The sequence below is a fragment of the Miscanthus floridulus genome, chromosome 6 (genome assembly GCF_019320115.1).
Source record: "Miscanthus floridulus cultivar M001 chromosome 6, ASM1932011v1, whole genome shotgun sequence".
Lineage (NCBI taxonomy): Eukaryota > Viridiplantae > Streptophyta > Magnoliopsida > Poales > Poaceae > Miscanthus > Miscanthus floridulus.
In genome coordinates, this window is record NC_089585.1 from 116,205,974 (window position 1) to 116,222,187 (window position 16,214).

A 16,214-nucleotide genomic window follows, 5' to 3' on the forward strand; every position below is an offset into this window, starting at 1 on the left:
GAAGTTTATGACCAGGTTTAGGATAGATGGCCATACTATCAAGAGGAGCAAACTTATTTGCATATCGGTCATCTAGTGCCACTCAAGTGATCTAACTTTGCATTATTGCTAGGATCGAGTGGCGTGGTAAGTTGAGTGGCTAACATCCTTTGGGAAATGATTGTGAAAAGCTAACACACATACATATGGTGATGTACACTTGGTGGTGTTGGCACATTTACAGAGGAGGTGGTGTTTGCAGGGTTGAGATGGGTTTGGGTCCCTCTCGGGGAAATGGAATGCCTATTTTCTATTGCGCCAGATGCAAATTCTTGTGGTTGGCACATTGGAGCAAGGGTGAAGAAGTTAGAAGTGAAAACGAGTTGATCGCGAAGACGCTGGTGTCGGTCAACTGACCGGACACTGGGTTTGAAAGCACTGGACCCTGGCAGTGTGCGTCCGGTCAAACTAATGGGTCTGCACAGTACCAAGGGTATTGCACCGGATGCTAGTCTGTGTCCGGTCAAGGTGGACCGGACGCGTCCGATCGAAGAAATACGCCTCAGGGAGCTTACTAGAAACGACCGAATGCTAAGGATTCTGTGTCCGGTCAGTTGAAGCTGCTGCATCTGGTCAGGTCAAGTGACCATTGAAATCGGGACACGTGGCTGTCTGCGGGCGACCAGACGCTACGGTCCAGCGTCCGATCAACACGACCGAAGCGTTCGGTCGGCCCGATTTTTGCCTAGTGAAGGGATAACGGCTAGTTTAGCCCTTGGGGCTATAAATAGAAGTGGCCTTCGGCCATGGCTGGTGTTGAGCACCTTGGGGGACTTTGTGTCCATGCTTGAGAGTGCTTAGGAGCCCTCCATCTCACACATACTTGATAGTGATCATCCGATTGTGTGAGTGAGCGATTCTAGTGCGGTTGCATTGTGAGGTTGCATCGAGTGGCACTAGGTGATCGAGTTGCAAGCTATTGGTGCTTGTTACTCTTAGAGGTTGCCACCTCCTAGACGGCTTGGTGGTGGTCTCTGTTGAAGCCCACAAGAAGCTTGTGCGGCGCTCCGGAGAAGTGCTTGTGAGGGGCATTGTGCTCGCCATGCGGGAGCCACAAAGAGCAACTCTAGTAAAGCATGTCATTGAGCTACCCTCACTTAAGGGGTAGGTTCTTGCAGCGCCCGACATGTGGGCTTGGCGGGTGATGCCAATTAGCCACCGAACCACCAAGTGAGCGGTCGACACAATGGGGACTAGCGTGTTGGCAAACACGTGAACCTCGGGAGAAAAATCATCGTGTCAACCTTTGTTCTTCCTATTGGTTTGCATCCCCGTTACATAAGCTTGCAATTACTTTTATACATATTAAGCTTGTGTAGTTGCTCTTGTAATTAGATAGCTTGTGTAGCTTGCTAATTACCTTCTTGCTTGTGTAGCATAGAAGTAGCTCCCTTACGTGGCTAATTTGGTTTTAGTAACCTTGTTAGTCACATTGCTTAATTTGTGTAGCTAAGTATTTGCGCTCTTTAATTAGGCATTGGTTGCTTTATTATTGAGCATTGCTAGTGAGCTTAGTTAGCTTTGTGCTTTTGCTTACTAGCATGTGTAGGAGCTCCCTCATTGCTTAAAGTACTAGTGGCATAGGTTTATGTAACCTAGCCCGGCACCTTAGTTGCATGATTAGTATCTTTGCAAGGTGCTAGTGAACATATATAGAGGGGTGTAGTCTTGGCTAGACCGATAGTTTTAATTCCGCACTTGTTTCGGTTAGCCAACGTGATTAAGTTTCAAAAAGGACTATTCACCCCCCTCTAGTCACCATCTCAACCCTTTCACCTCCCTGGTTCTCTTCTTCTTCCTGACGTCTACCGCCTCCTTCTAGGTGGCCTACCAGGCCACGCCCTCCGGTCTCTTGGCAAGGTGCGGCCGGGACTTATAAACTCCAAGCCCCTATGAGATGGATGGCCTAAAATCAAGAAATAGGAAAAGTAGAGGAAGAAGCATGGATGAAATAGAAAGGAGCATACCAGTCTCGACACGATCACGAAGTTGAAAGGTGTGGGCTTCCCATCGACCCTCTCTTAGCTGCAGCATCCGACCAAGGCGACTCTAGACCTCATCGTCCGGCAGATCCTCTGGTGACGCGTGGTCCGGGTCCGACGGGCCACTGTACATCCACATCAGTCGTGTCCTCTCCGCTAATGGCGCAATCCGGTAGTGGTAGAGGGTGTGGAATACCCGCACCCCGTCAAGGCCGCGCTTTATGAGCTTCTGGAGCTCCTCCTCGATGACCCCCACCTTATGCTTCTCCTTACGGGCATAACCCCACGACCAACTATCCTGCTTCTCTGGCCTCCCGCCAGTGAACGCTGGGAACGGCGCCTCCTCCGGATTCCTGATGTAAAACCACTCCCCATGTCACCCCCGGTTGGAGTCGCAGGGAGAGTACGCAGGATACGAACCTCCCACGCTCGGTTTCCTCTACAGGACGAAACCCCCCACAGGCACGATCTCGGCCAGATTCCCCACCATCAAGGCTCTCCTAGAGAACAGCCGTTAGAAGAAATCCATGTGTGGCTCCATCATGAGGAAAGCCTCGCAGACAGTGATGAAGCCGGTGATGTGCAACACCCCCATTGGATTAAGGTGCTGCAGCTCTAGACCCCACTCATTGAGGAGCCCATGTAGGAACCAGTATGTGGGGTACCCTAACCCATGCACATGGAAGGTGAGAAAGAACACCACCTCGTCAGGCCGAGGTTGTGGGAACTCCTCCCTCCTGGGAGCCCTCCAGTGCGCCACCTCCTTTGGCGGTAGGAACCCCTTCACGACGAAGGCCTTCAACACTGACTCCCTCACAGTGGACGACCTCCAGTTCGACATTTCACTCCCGAATAGCAAAAGGATTGGTGAGTTTTTCTCTTCTCCTTCGCTCTCTCCCCTTTCTTTCCTAGAAACCACCGTGGCTCTCAAGAATGCTCATGAAAAGAAGGAAAAGGAAAGGAGGCGATAGATGAGGAAAAGGTGAAAGAACATGGCGAAAACCTTCTTCCTTCTCCTACTTAAGGAAAATGATACAACAGTTAGGGGAGGGGGCGTCGATCGAGAAAGACAAAACAGCAAAGTGAAAAACCCTCTCTCTTTCTCATTTAATGCAGATGAGACGCGCCCTGATCGATGAGACGTGCCTTGCCCGACGGAACGACTCCTGATCAGACATGATGTGGCCTAGGTATGGCCCACCACTACCGCATGCCAGCCACTACCGCACACTGGGCATAAAAAACAAAGCGCCACCACACACAGGCGGCTCTCCACATCCCCAGGCGGGACTCAGAAAAAACCCAAAAACGAGATCTCCACCAGGAGAGACCGTCGGGCTTCCTAAGTCAATCGAACGGCTCAAGAAAAACACACCAAGAGACAGGTAGGAAGTGAAGGAAGCCCCATGTAGGCCATGCCGACTCTGTCACGAACAACGAGCATGGGTCCCGGTCGGACATTTCCAACTAAAGCTCTCCAAACCCCATCACTCAAGTCATCAAGGTAAACACTACCAACCCCCTCCATTTCTTTATAATCATTTCATACATCCATACGCGCATTCATTCTATACGCCCATGCCTCCCGAAAGATTCCGGCCCTGAACCGCCTGGGGGCTCGAGAACTAAGCATCGCACGTACAGCAAAATGCATCACAATGCTCCGTGTTGCGTCACGAAGCGGTAGTTGCCTCATTTGACATGAGCAACAACAGAGTCAGGGGAGAAAAATGCAGATGAGCCCCATGCGGCCCTCGCCCAGTCTAGCAGACAGGGTCATCTCAACCTTCTTGTTTGATCCTAAATCTCTTACCAAGTCCATAGAATCTCCATCGAGGGGAGGCCGTTAGGCCACCCGGGTCAGTCTCTAGAATGACCCAGGCATCTACCGGGTTACAGGTAAAGGAGCAGTGGAATATCACAAGAGGGCTATGCCGACCCCATCACAAATGAGAATCTGGATTCCACTCGATCATACCCGTTAGCGAACTCACCGAGCGCGTCACTCGAGCCCGAGCGATCGGGACAAGCGACAAAACTCAGCCCCTTCGATTATGAGGAACCGAGGACAGGGTAATGCACACAACTCACGCTGACCCCTACTAAGGCCCAATAGGGCTCGGGGGATCAAGACACAAAACACTTGGGTCTGTGACCCCAAACTCGCCCTATCCAGTTACGCTTCGACTGTGCTCCACACACCTGGGTCTACGACCCGAACTCGCCCCATCCGGCTATGCTGCGACTGCGCTCCACACACCTGGGTCTATGACCCTAAACTCGCCCCATCTGGCTATGCCCTGACTGTGCTTCAAAAATACCCAGGTCTGCGACCCCGAACTCACCCCATCAGGATCTATGAGCTCTGGCTCACCCAATCCCAAACTAACTAAACTAACTGTCTTAGTTGCATGGGCCGCACCAAGGCCAGGATCCATGACTGTGACTCACCCGATCCTAGAGCATGCACCGACGCCAGGATTTGTAAGCTCTGTCTTGTCTGATCTCTAAAAACTACCTGCCTCGCCAGATCCCACAGCGCGCATCGACGCCAGGATCCGTGAGCTCCGTCTCATCCAATCCCTAAAAACAACTGATCACCTCGGCTGCACAACGATGCCTTGGTTAAACAAACTCCATCTCAACTGAAAAACACGCACACATGCTCGCTAAACAAACACCCCCAGATGGTTCTGCCTAAACCGCCCAGGGGCTCCACCCGTGGGTGCGCTCGCGTGCACCCGCCGACGCAACAAAAACCTCCCCCACTAACAACACAGAAAACCCCCTAGACGGTTTTGCCCGAACCGCCTAGGGGCTCAGGGGGCTAAACCCACGGGTGCGCTCGCACGCACCTGCCGTCGAGATAAAAATCCTCCTAATGATTCTGCCCGAATCGCCCGGGGGCTCAAGGGCTCCTATTCGGTTCATAAACCCAGGGTCCCTCATAGACTGGCTTCCCCGCAAAGGCTTGGCCCAAGCAGACAGCGCGCAACTCATAGGCCGACCTAAGAGTCGAAAACAATAGGCCAGAAGGGCGGTCCAGTCACCGATCGGAAGGTCTGGCCGAGGAGGAACAGTGCCTGCTTGTCGACTCCAGCCCACCTCTCTAACTGGAGCGCTCACTTCGGTCTCTAGCCGCCTTCGAACGGTCTCTCTGACCAAAAGGCCTAGAAAAGCACTACCTCTGACTCCGACCCCACGTCTCCGACCGAAGGATGCAAAGACCCTGCTTACTACTCTTCTTCGACTGGCACAACCAAAACCGATTAGGACCAACTGACCGGGGATGCCCGCTCAGAAAGGACCAGGGAACGAATGGAGAAAGCAAGGCAAGGCGCTCAAGTCAAACCATGATACCAGGGACCTTACCCTGTCACCTCTAGGAACAGTACTCTGCAATAGCCCTAACACAAATAGTATTGTAGGCACTGACATTTTCCTCTACAGTATTGTGGACACTGTTAACTCCCATACGGTAAGGCCCCCCACATACCAATGGGCATCAATAGTGTTGTGGGCGCCAGGATTTACCGTATCAAGTGAACGTGGTAAAACTCCTCATATGCCTCTAGGCATCAATAGTATATGCAGGTCCCGACATCTGCCATACCCAAAACAAGATGATGTAACCTCCCCCATACAACCGACATCCAACAGTGTTGTGGGCGCCTACCATCCTCCTATACCCGCCGGTGTGGGCAACAAGATTTAAAAGCATACGAACTCTCTTTCTCTCACTTGCAAGGCCATCCCCTTCATCTATAAAAGGAGATGCGCTCTCTCCTAAGAGACTCAGTTGATTCAAGTTCAGACAAGCTAATCCAGATCGATCAAGTTCACTAGCCCACAACCACAGAACCGCTAGGTTCAGATCCCAAGCACATTCTTGAACACTTAGCTCATAGAGGAGCTCCTGTCGTTCTCGGCCCTTTCAACTAGAGCCGACCGGATCACTCGCGCACTCCATCTTTCTCCTTCTCGTTTGTAACCCCACTGCAAACTTCGAGCACATGGGCTCAGGAATAAAGTCACCGACTGACTCAAACTGAACATAGGGCATATTGCCTGAACCAGTATAAACCCTTATGTCAATGAGTGCTAGGCCACCTCTGATCATAACGTGCGACAAAACTATAAATATTTACTTGTTGGTCACTTTCTGCACCGACAGCTTGCTTCTATTGGGTCTGGAGTTGGTCAAGGTAGTGTTGCAGGATAACTTGTAGAAGGTATCATGAGACACATAAGCAAATCTTGATCAGCAAAGATCATAGTTCTCAATTGAACACCCGAAAATAATCAAGCGGAACCTCGTGATTAGGCATTCTTTCCATAAAATTGTAGCATTAACTATTTGTTGCGTAAACCACCAAGGTTTTCCTCCATAGAGTGTGAGTCATGGCCTAAGATCACGCTGAAAGGTGTAGACCTTGGTCATTAGGCTGAGCTGGCCCAAGCACGGCCACCACCGGGGTGTGTCATGCTTGGGCCTCAAAAAAAGAGTTTCGTGCCAGGCTAAAGGGCTGCAGGCTTTCTGTACATCTATAGGACCAACAACGAATATTGGATGTCATTTTTCAGATTAAGAATACCTATCTCGTTTTTAGAAAAAATACCTCAAAATTTGGTAAGGGTAGAAGAGATGGGTTATGAGCGTCATTTGAAAACCCTAAGTCAAAGGGATGCCAACTCTCTATATGCTAGTTTTTTGTTGTATCCTACATTTTTTGCTACCAGTGAGGGAATAAGCACTCAATATTTACACTTCCACTGATGTGGCATGACACATCAGACTGCCTCACATGGAGCACCGCCAACTATGGATGACGAGGCACGTGAAAATACCCATTTACCTCTTACACGGTTCCGTTTTCTCATTATAGACTATCACTGCCATGTAGGCCCTAAAGCATTATCCACCTCAACCATTCCTCCAACACTATCGTGCGCTCACTCACCCATGTCTGCTTGGCAATGTTGCTCTCTTGTGCTCTAGCTCACACCCGCCGTAGAACCACCATCACCGTGGGTAGGGGCCAAGGACACGTTGTTGGTAGAAAGTGGCCTCCATGACGACATGTCCTCCTTCCTACGACAACTGCAGGATATGCTCGACGCGATGTTGAAGAATGGCTTACCTCGGCCCGCAAGACTATGATACCTACGAGAGCTTCTCCATGCTGCGATGCCTTGTGACACTTTGACCTTGCTAGTGAAAGGTCCTAATGGCTAGATAAGGGGTGAATAGCCTATTAAAAATTTCTACAGCAACACTTAACAAACCAGTTAGACAATTATGAGGTGAAGCAAGTGTTGTGCTAGCCTACTAAAATTGCAACCCACCTACCACAATTCTAGTTAATATAGTTTCTATCCACACACTGTCTATGTCACTATACTAAGTTAGTGTGCTCTCAAAGGCTAATTAAAGAGCCACACTAACTAAACTAACAAGCTCTTACAACTAGCTACACTAAAGAGCTTGACAACTAGTTTACGGTAATGTAAAGAGAGTGAGCAAGTTGTTTATACCGCCGTGTCGAGGAGTGAATCAATCAATCACAAGAATGAATACCAATGAAGACCAATCACCTCGGAATCAAATGATGAATACAATGATTTTTTACCGAGGTTCACTTGCTTACCGGCAAGCTACTCCTTGTTGTGATGATTCACTCACTTAGAGGTTCACGCGCTAATTGGCATCACACGCCAAACCCTCAATAGGGTGCCGCACAACCAACATAAGATGAGGATCACACAAGCTATGAGAAATTCACTAGAGTACCTTTTGGCTCTTCACCGGAGAAAGGTTAAGAACCCCTCACAATCACCACGATCGGAGCTAGAGACAATTACCAACCTCCGCTCAACGATCCTCACTGCTCCAAGCCGTTTAGACAGCGGCAACCACCAAGAGTAACAAGCGAATCACACAGCAAAACATGAACACCAAGTGCCTCTAGATGCAAACACTCAAGCAATGCACTTGGATTCTCTCCTAATCTCACAAAGATGATGAATCTATGATGGTGATGAGTGGGAGAGCTTTGGCTAAGCTCACAAGGTTGCTATGTCAATGCAAATGGCCAAGAGAGTGAGCTAGAGCTGGCCATGAGGCTTAAATAGAAGCTCCCACAAAATAGAGTTGTTGTACCCCTTCATTGGGTACAACACAGGGTAACCAGACGCTCCAATCAGATCGACCGGACGCAGGACTCCAGGGTCCGATCGCTCGATGCTTGCCACGTGTCATCGGCTTCAAACGCTGATCGTCCGATCTCAACGGTCATCAGTACATTTAAGTAGTGACCGGACGCGCTGCTCAAAGTGATCGGATGCACCAACACCAGTGTCCGGTCGTTTCTAGTAAGGTACCAGAAGCGAGAAATCACGACCGGACGTGTCCTGTCAATCCCGACCGGACACACCCAGCGTCCGGTCACTCAACGTCATCATACGTCATACTGACCGGACTCAGGCCCTGAGCGTCCGGTCATTTTTCGCGTCAGCGTTCGGTCATGAGACCAAAACCGTGCGCACACTGCTGCCACTGACCGGACACACCGGTCCCTCTGAGACCAGCATCCGATCACTTATAGTGACCTCCGTCTTTTCTGTATAGAGCGCCGGTGGCACTGTTGGACTATCCGCACTCTACGGGCGGACACTCCACCGGTGAAGTTTCTAACCCTTGCTCAAATATGCCAACCACCAAGTGTATCACCTTGTACACATGCGTGTTAGCATATTTTCACAAAAACATTTTTTCAAGGGTGTTAGCACTCCGCTAGATCTTAAATGCATATGCAATAGGTTAGAGCATCTAGCGGTACTTTGATAACCGCATTTCGATACGAGTTTCACACCTCTTGATAGTACGGCTATCGATCCTAAATATGATTACACTCACTAAGTGTCTTGATCACCAAAACAAAATTGCTTCTACCATTTATACCTTTGCCTTGAGTCTTTTATTTTTCTCTTTCTTCTTTTTAAGTCCAAACACTTGATCATCACCATGACATCACCATCATCACCATGTCATGATCTTTATTTGCTTCACCACTTGGAATGTGCTACCTATCTCATGATCACTTTGATAAACTAGGTTAGCACTTAGGGTTTTATCAATTCACCAAAACCAAACTAGAGCTTTCAGCTGGCCACAACCTTTCATTGGCTAGTGGCCGTCGATAGATCTTGGCGTAGTTGGCCATCACCTCTACTAGGAGCCGATGTGGACCGACCATGATAGCTGCACGTGCGAAGCTATGAGGATGAGGGCACAAAGAACATTTTTCATATCGTGGGGTCATTTTCAATAATGACACGTCCACACTGGCTACAAAACATGAAGTTTCATCTCAGAAAGATAACAAAAACATATCACTTTCTATTCCTCTAGGTGCCTATTTAGTTGCACTTCATTTTGCAAAAATTTTCAAGATTCCCCGTCACATCGAATTTTTGGACGCATGCATGAAGCATTAAATATATAAAAAATAAAGCTAATTACACAGTTTAGACGAAATTCACGAGATGAATCTTTTAAGCCTAATTAGACTATGATTGGACATTAATTGCCAAATAACAACAAAAGTGCTACAGTACCATTTTCAAAAAAAATCGCCAACTAAATAAGGCCTCAGACTTCGTTTGGGATAGCTTCACTTCACTCATTTTTTTTCTTGAGCTCCGTGAGCAGCTTTATCAATGGATCGAGTTGAAGCTCTTCCAAGAACACGTAGGGATGAGAATCGAGCGTAGCTCGGGTGGCAAGTCCGGTGGTTGGGACCTTGCCGGCCAGGGATCGAGCCCTAGTGGCTGCGATTTCCTGGTGTCTCATCGGGGTTAGTCCCCAAAATAATTCTGTTGCCTCTCGCGCGTGGAATCACAAAGGGAATGCGACGCACCTCGTTGTCTATGGATCCATGGACCCGGTGATCTCACAAAGGACGCGATCGTGGAATCTAGGTGTAGTTGTAGGATCTGTTTGTGTACTTATGGTGTGAGTGCGGTGTGTGTGAGTGTGTGGTGTTAGTGTGTGTCTGTCCATAAACAGATACTACAGTTGTACCTAGATGAGAGGCGAAAAAAAAAAAAGAACACGTAGGGATGGCAGAGTGGGACAAGTAGACAGTAAGCTGAGTCAAGAAGAGATTTCACTCGCAGTCAGGGTTGACCACTCACCCCGAGTTCTAAACCCTAAACCTGACGCCGCCATGGCCGCCGCCGTTCGCCACATCGTGCGTCGCCGTCTTTCCACGGCCGCCACCACCACACCGGTCCCCACTCCGGGCTCCGTCCTCAACCCGTCCTCGCCGAGCACTCCCCTCACCTCGCGAGAGAAGACCCGACTCGCCATCTCCCTCCTCAAGTCTTCCCCGCCGCCTCCCCCCAACCAGATCCTCTCCATCTGCCGCGCCGCCGCGCTGACCCCGGAGACCCACATCGATCGCATCGCGCTGTCGCTAGCCGCATCAAAGCTCTCCTCCGCTCCGGACACCCTCCGTGACCTCGCCTCTACCGTCCTCACCCCGCGCCACGCGCCCCACGCCATCGTGCTCTTCGGCCAGGCAAACCTCCTCCCCGACGCCATCTCCACTTTCCAGTCCTCCCCCTCCACCCGCTCCCTCAACGCCCTCATCTTTGCGTGCATCGTCTCCGGTAACCACACGGAGGCCGCCCGCGTCTTCCAGACATTCCCAGACTCCCATGGCGTCAAGCCCAACACCGAGACCTTCAATGCCATCATCAAATCATTCGCCGAGTCTGGCACCATAAGGTCCTTTTACTCGGTTTTCGATGAAATGTGCAAGAAGGGCTTGAAGCCCAACGCCACCACGTTTACCACTGCGCTCGCTGGTTTCTACAAGGAGGAGAGGTTCGATGACGTCGGGAAGGTATTAGAGCTCATGAAGAAGAATGGATATGGTGAGTCCCTGCCGGTATACAATGTGAGGGTGCAGAGTTTGTGCAAACTTGGTCGGAGTGGTGAGGCGAGGGCATTAGTGGACGAGATGGTGAAGAAGGGCACAAAGCCAAGCTGGGTGACCTACAATCATCTGATTTATGGATTCTGTAAGGAGGGGGATTTGGAGGAAGCAAAGCGTCTGTACAAGGAGATGGGAAGGAAGGGGCTTGTCGGAGATAACAATTTCTATTTTATGCTTATTCATTACCTTTGTAAGGGTGATGATTTTGACACTGCCCTTGGACTATACAATGAGATAGCAGCTAAGAATTGGGTGCCATGCTTCTCGCTCATGAAAATGCTTGTGAATGGACTTGCTGGGAGCTCAAGGGTCGATGAGGCAAAAGGGATCATTGAGAAGATGAAGGAGAAGTTCCCAGATAAAACTGAGGGGTGGAAGGAGGTGGAGGAGGCATTGCCTCATTAGAGTAAAACATCGATGATCTCTCAGGTATTCTTTTGCTGCTGGAATGCATAGCAAAGTGAAGATAGAGGGAGAGTTTAATTTACATGTTTTGTAATTCAAAATAATAGTGCTGATAGGATGACTATTCTGGTTTTCTTTTTAATCTATTTTTTTTTGGACATGAACATTTTTCTACTCATCCTTTTATGAAATGCATTTCTGAGTTTTTTTTTGCATAAATTCCAGTTGTGGTGGTGCCAAAGTGATATATTGCTGTAGGGCTCGTGTATACAATGAGTTGTAGTACAAGATAGGTGTTTCCTTTTATGAATATGGTTAAAAATAGTATATGAACTACATTATGACTACGAGTTCATGACACTATCTGTGATTCTTAGTCTGAGCCTGCATGAAACAAAGAGACTAAGAGAGAGCTCCATCGCCCACTCCTTTGCTTGTTTCAAACTTTCAATGCCATAACTTGATGCTTGTTACTCATATGTTGATTGCTTCCACGATTGGTCACAATTCACAGTACATGTGGATTTCAGTCGATAATTGTTTCATTTGGGAAGAACCTTGTATCATTTAGACTTCAGATTGTGTGATTGGAGGACTTCATTTGTGTTGAAAGCTGAGGGACTTCTGAATGTATGGTCATACACTATTGATAGAATCTTAGAATTAGGGTTCATCATAATAAGAATTAGTATTCTTCAAATTTATTTTTCTTAACGAAATTTGAAATTTTAATTATACTAGATAGTATAGTGGATTTTATGAGGTAAACTTTATTGTTCTGGAAATATCAAATTTCTAATAGAGAATGTGAAGGCAAATTTTGGTGCCCTAGTCTACTACAATCTCCTTCATAGCTGGTATAGCCTTCTAACTGCTTGGAAAATTGTCAGGTTTTGTATGTCAACTTTCATGTTAAGTATAAACTGTTTTGAGCTAACTCTAGGGAAACTACTATAGTTTCTTTTGGAATATAGGGTCTCACTCTAGAAAACAATTTAATATTGGACTTCTTTTATGCATATGGCTTCCACTAAACCATTACGCTCCGTTTGGATGTCGATATTGGAGGCCTTGGCATTGAATTGGCTTCAATACCAAATCAGAGTAGTATTGGTATTGGGTTACAATACCAAAACCATTGTTTGGATGCAGATGAAATTGCTAGATGGAATCGTAAGGAGCTAGTGAATACCGATTCGTGTTTGGATGTTCATAACATGGCATTTGAGAATTGACCATCTTCTCCTCCTCTCCACACTGGACCACACTGGCAGCGGCGCTTTCTTGCGCCACCCACGACTCGTCGGTCCCAGGCGGAGCTCCCCCACGCCGCCCGCGCCTCGCCGAATGGGCACTGGAGCGGTGCGAGGCGTGGGAGCTGCATGGCTCGCCGACGGAGGGAGGAGGGGGGTGGCACATCTCACCGGCAGAGGGAGGATGGTGGCCGGCGGAGGAGGACGGGGGCTGGCGCGCCTCACTGGTGGAGGAAGGACGGGGGATGGGGGCAGCGTGGCATGCCGATGGAGAGTGGGGTGCTGCCGGAGTCGAAGGGGAAGGGGCGCCGCCGGAGTCGAGTGGCGGGAGGGAGATGTGAGGCGCGGCGCAGCGGGGGATGCAAGATGGAGACGAGACGAGTGCCAATGCCGATGAATACGGAGGGGAAGGGGGGTGAATTGAGGGAGGGGGTGCGGCTGAAGGCCCAATACCTCTTGGTATTGGAGGAGATTTCCAATTCCAATACCAAGAACATCCAAACAGCAGGTATTGAAGACACCCAATGCCAATTCCGAATTCCATACTTCAATATCTACATCCAAACGGGGTGTTATAGTTTAAAGTGACATCTTAATACAATTTGTGTTTTCAACATGTAAAAATATGCCTTTTGATCCTTTAAGGATAAACTAAGCATCTCAACCCTGTAATATGAGATATGTAGGAAAATGTAGATCCAGCTGATCCGTGCACCTGCTTTTCTTTGGAGAAAATAATGGGTTTCCTTAAACTACTATTTGAGCAAGCAAACATAAAATTATTTAGTAGCTTTGGTGTGTTGCTCCTCTGATCTTTCTTTTTTCATGAAAATGACTTCTATCAATTATCATTCATGAACATCAAGGAAACTGGAACGAAATTGACCAGGTTAAGTTATATACAGGATTTCAATTTTTTTTAGTTTTTTTTGTAAGGAACAAGATTTCAAGGTTTGAAATATATTAGTCACACAGACATCGTTAGACTTTTATTGGCGCACATGAATTTTGGCATGGTTTATGCATGTATTTTTCACGCTGGTAAGCTGATTATAAATGTATTTATGTTTACATTTTGGGTTCTGCCAACTTGATTTTTTTGTGATACAAACTTGCTTTTTTGCTGATTCTTTACGATGTTATTTGCCTGATGCTTGGATCTTCTACCCTGTCACCTTTTTTTTGTTTTGTTTCTCTTGAAATTAACCAGTACTGTTATTAATTCAATTTATTTGGTAAATGATTATTTTCAGAAAATATGCCAGTGCTGAAGACATTGTTGATTGGGAGTTGGGACTGCATCTATATTTGATCAGCTGTTTCGAGCATATGAAGCTATGGCCTGGATTCAATTTTATATAGATGTCAAGCATGCTCCAGCTGTGATGACAGATTAACAGTGGCAGCTGCAGGTTTTTCTTGGCGATGCTCCAGTTAATACGTTTTGCAAATTACAGTTTTAGTTCTGGGAGTTAGAAATAATAAAACTTGTTCGTTTTGCTCTGTCTGTTTCGTTGGCATGGGCTGAGCCTGTCACTGCCTATACGGACTGTGCGTCTGCAACATGTGCAGTTTATAAGTGATGCAATGTATGATGTAACTGTAACGACTTTCGTTTATGTTTGAATGGAATGGAATGGAATTAATGGTTCTTCACTGGAATTGTGTTTCTCGGACGTGTAACGTGTTGTATGTTTCATATTTGCATGCATATATGCACCATGTAAGCAGCCATATATGGCTGAATACAGGCTGCATATATAGGCAAAAAAACCATATTTAGATAGAATGTAAACAATATATGCCCATGTAAGCAGCCATATATGCAGCCTGTATTCAGCCATATATGCCAATATATGCAGCATATATATTCAACATAGTCTCCAGTATCGCAATGATGAATGTCATGTGAAGGTAAATAACTATTTTGACATGAACATGCACGGACTGATTTAGATAGAATGATAGATGTCATGTGAAGTAAAAAAAAAAACAGATTTCGACATGAACATGCACAGACCGATTTAGATAGAATTTTGGATTAATCGTAGTTCATGGTACTAATCAACACTGAGTATAAAAACATAAATGAACACATACTTATGAAAGTTTTAGTTCATATAATCCACTTGCTCTTAAGCTTTCTCGGAGTATCTTGGAGGTGCTCCTGTTGTCGGCTTCATGTGAGGTTGAGGCTTCCGTGGTGCTGATTTCACCTGTTCGCTCTCCCAAATCCCAATAAAAAGAAAGTCGGCTACTCGGCTGAAAGAAGTTGGCCCTCCTCCTCCCTTCTCTACGGCACCGGCTGCTGGAGAGTACCATTCCACGCGCCACAGCGCCCCCTCACATCCCCATTTTCTCTGACGCTGCTAAATTTTGGAGTTAAACCAATTGCTGGCTAAGTAAGACATGGCCAATATTTGGCTAGGCACATTGCTGGTAACAAACCAAACGTGCCAGCATATGCTTGGATTAGGACATTGATGTGCATCGGTAAGGAGTACTAGTATCATTCTGCTTTCATCTGATGAGCTTATATTATCTTATCATTGGTGGAACATATGTTTGATGCATAGGGTTAATGATTAACCAGTTAATGTTTAGCCATAGCTGATCTAATCAAGAGGCTTAATAGGTGCACAACTTTTTTAGCAAAATTAAAAAAATAATTGTTAGCCGATTAGCTTACTAATTTTATAGTTCAATCTAACTTTTGGTCTTAAATACTTCCTCCATCTTAATTTATAAGTTTTTTTAATTTTTTTGAGAGTCAAAATATCTAAAGTTTGACTAAATTTATAAAATAAAATAATAATATTTATGATATCAAATAAGTATTATGAAATTTTTTTATTAATTATATTTTTTTTATAGTATATCTATTTGTCTGCGACTAAAATATTCATAAGAGAATCGTCGACAAGCCTGCCAACACAAATCATCGGTAGCCCCTGCTCCCTTCGTGCAACAAATCCCGACGCCTCCGCCGCTTCCCTCGGCTTCCTCTGCCACGCGCCCCCCTTGCGCGAAGCGCCGCACCGAGCGGGACAGCCGGCCACCGCATCGGCGCGAGCGGGCGTCCTGGACCAGGCGCGGCGGACGACGTGGCTAAGGCGGAGAAGGTCGCAGGGGACTGCCGGTTTCTCAGGCGCTCGCCGGGGCGCGGTGCAGCCAGGCCGGATCCGGTCGGCGCTCGGTCGGAGACGGCGTAGCTGAGGCAGAGAAGGTCGGCCAGGAAGGGAAGAAGGCCGGCGGCGGCGGCGTCGTTCCTTGCTGTGGTGCGGCGACCGGTCAGCACCTGCTCGAAAGCTAGCTTCGGCCATGGCTCATGATGCCGGCGACAGCGGCGGCGAACTCCCGGCGCCCGCGATGAAGAAGTCACCCGCCGAGGACGAAGCCGAGAAGAGGTCAGTCCCAGTTCGCCCCCTCGTGATTCCTAAGCATACATGGTCCAAATCCGGTTCTAGATTTTTGCAATTCAGGCATTCCATTCGTTTGTTGAACTGCTGCAGAGGGGACAGTCCTGCGATGGG

The 16,214-nt window shown here is 47.6% G+C and overlaps 1 protein-coding gene across 1 annotated transcript; it reads left to right on the forward strand.

Moving 5' to 3' along the window:
• Window positions 1-10,187: 10,187 nt before the first annotated feature.
• On the forward strand, window positions 10,188-14,350 carry LOC136459191 (small ribosomal subunit protein mS86 (rPPR1)-like). The gene is made up of 2 exons (XM_066459076.1): window positions 10,188-11,452; window positions 13,935-14,350. Exon 1 carries the CDS (start codon window positions 10,250-10,252, stop codon window positions 11,426-11,428), a length of 1,179 nt encoding a protein of 392 aa, XP_066315173.1. The 5' UTR covers window positions 10,188-10,249; the 3' UTR covers window positions 11,429-11,452; window positions 13,935-14,350.
• Window positions 14,351-16,214: the final 1,864 nt, after the last annotated feature.

Coding starts and splice junctions, on each gene's coding strand:
- LOC136459191 (XM_066459076.1), top strand. CDS start 10,250: ATGGCCGCCGCCGTTCGCCACATCGTGCGTCGCCGTCTTTCCACGGCC.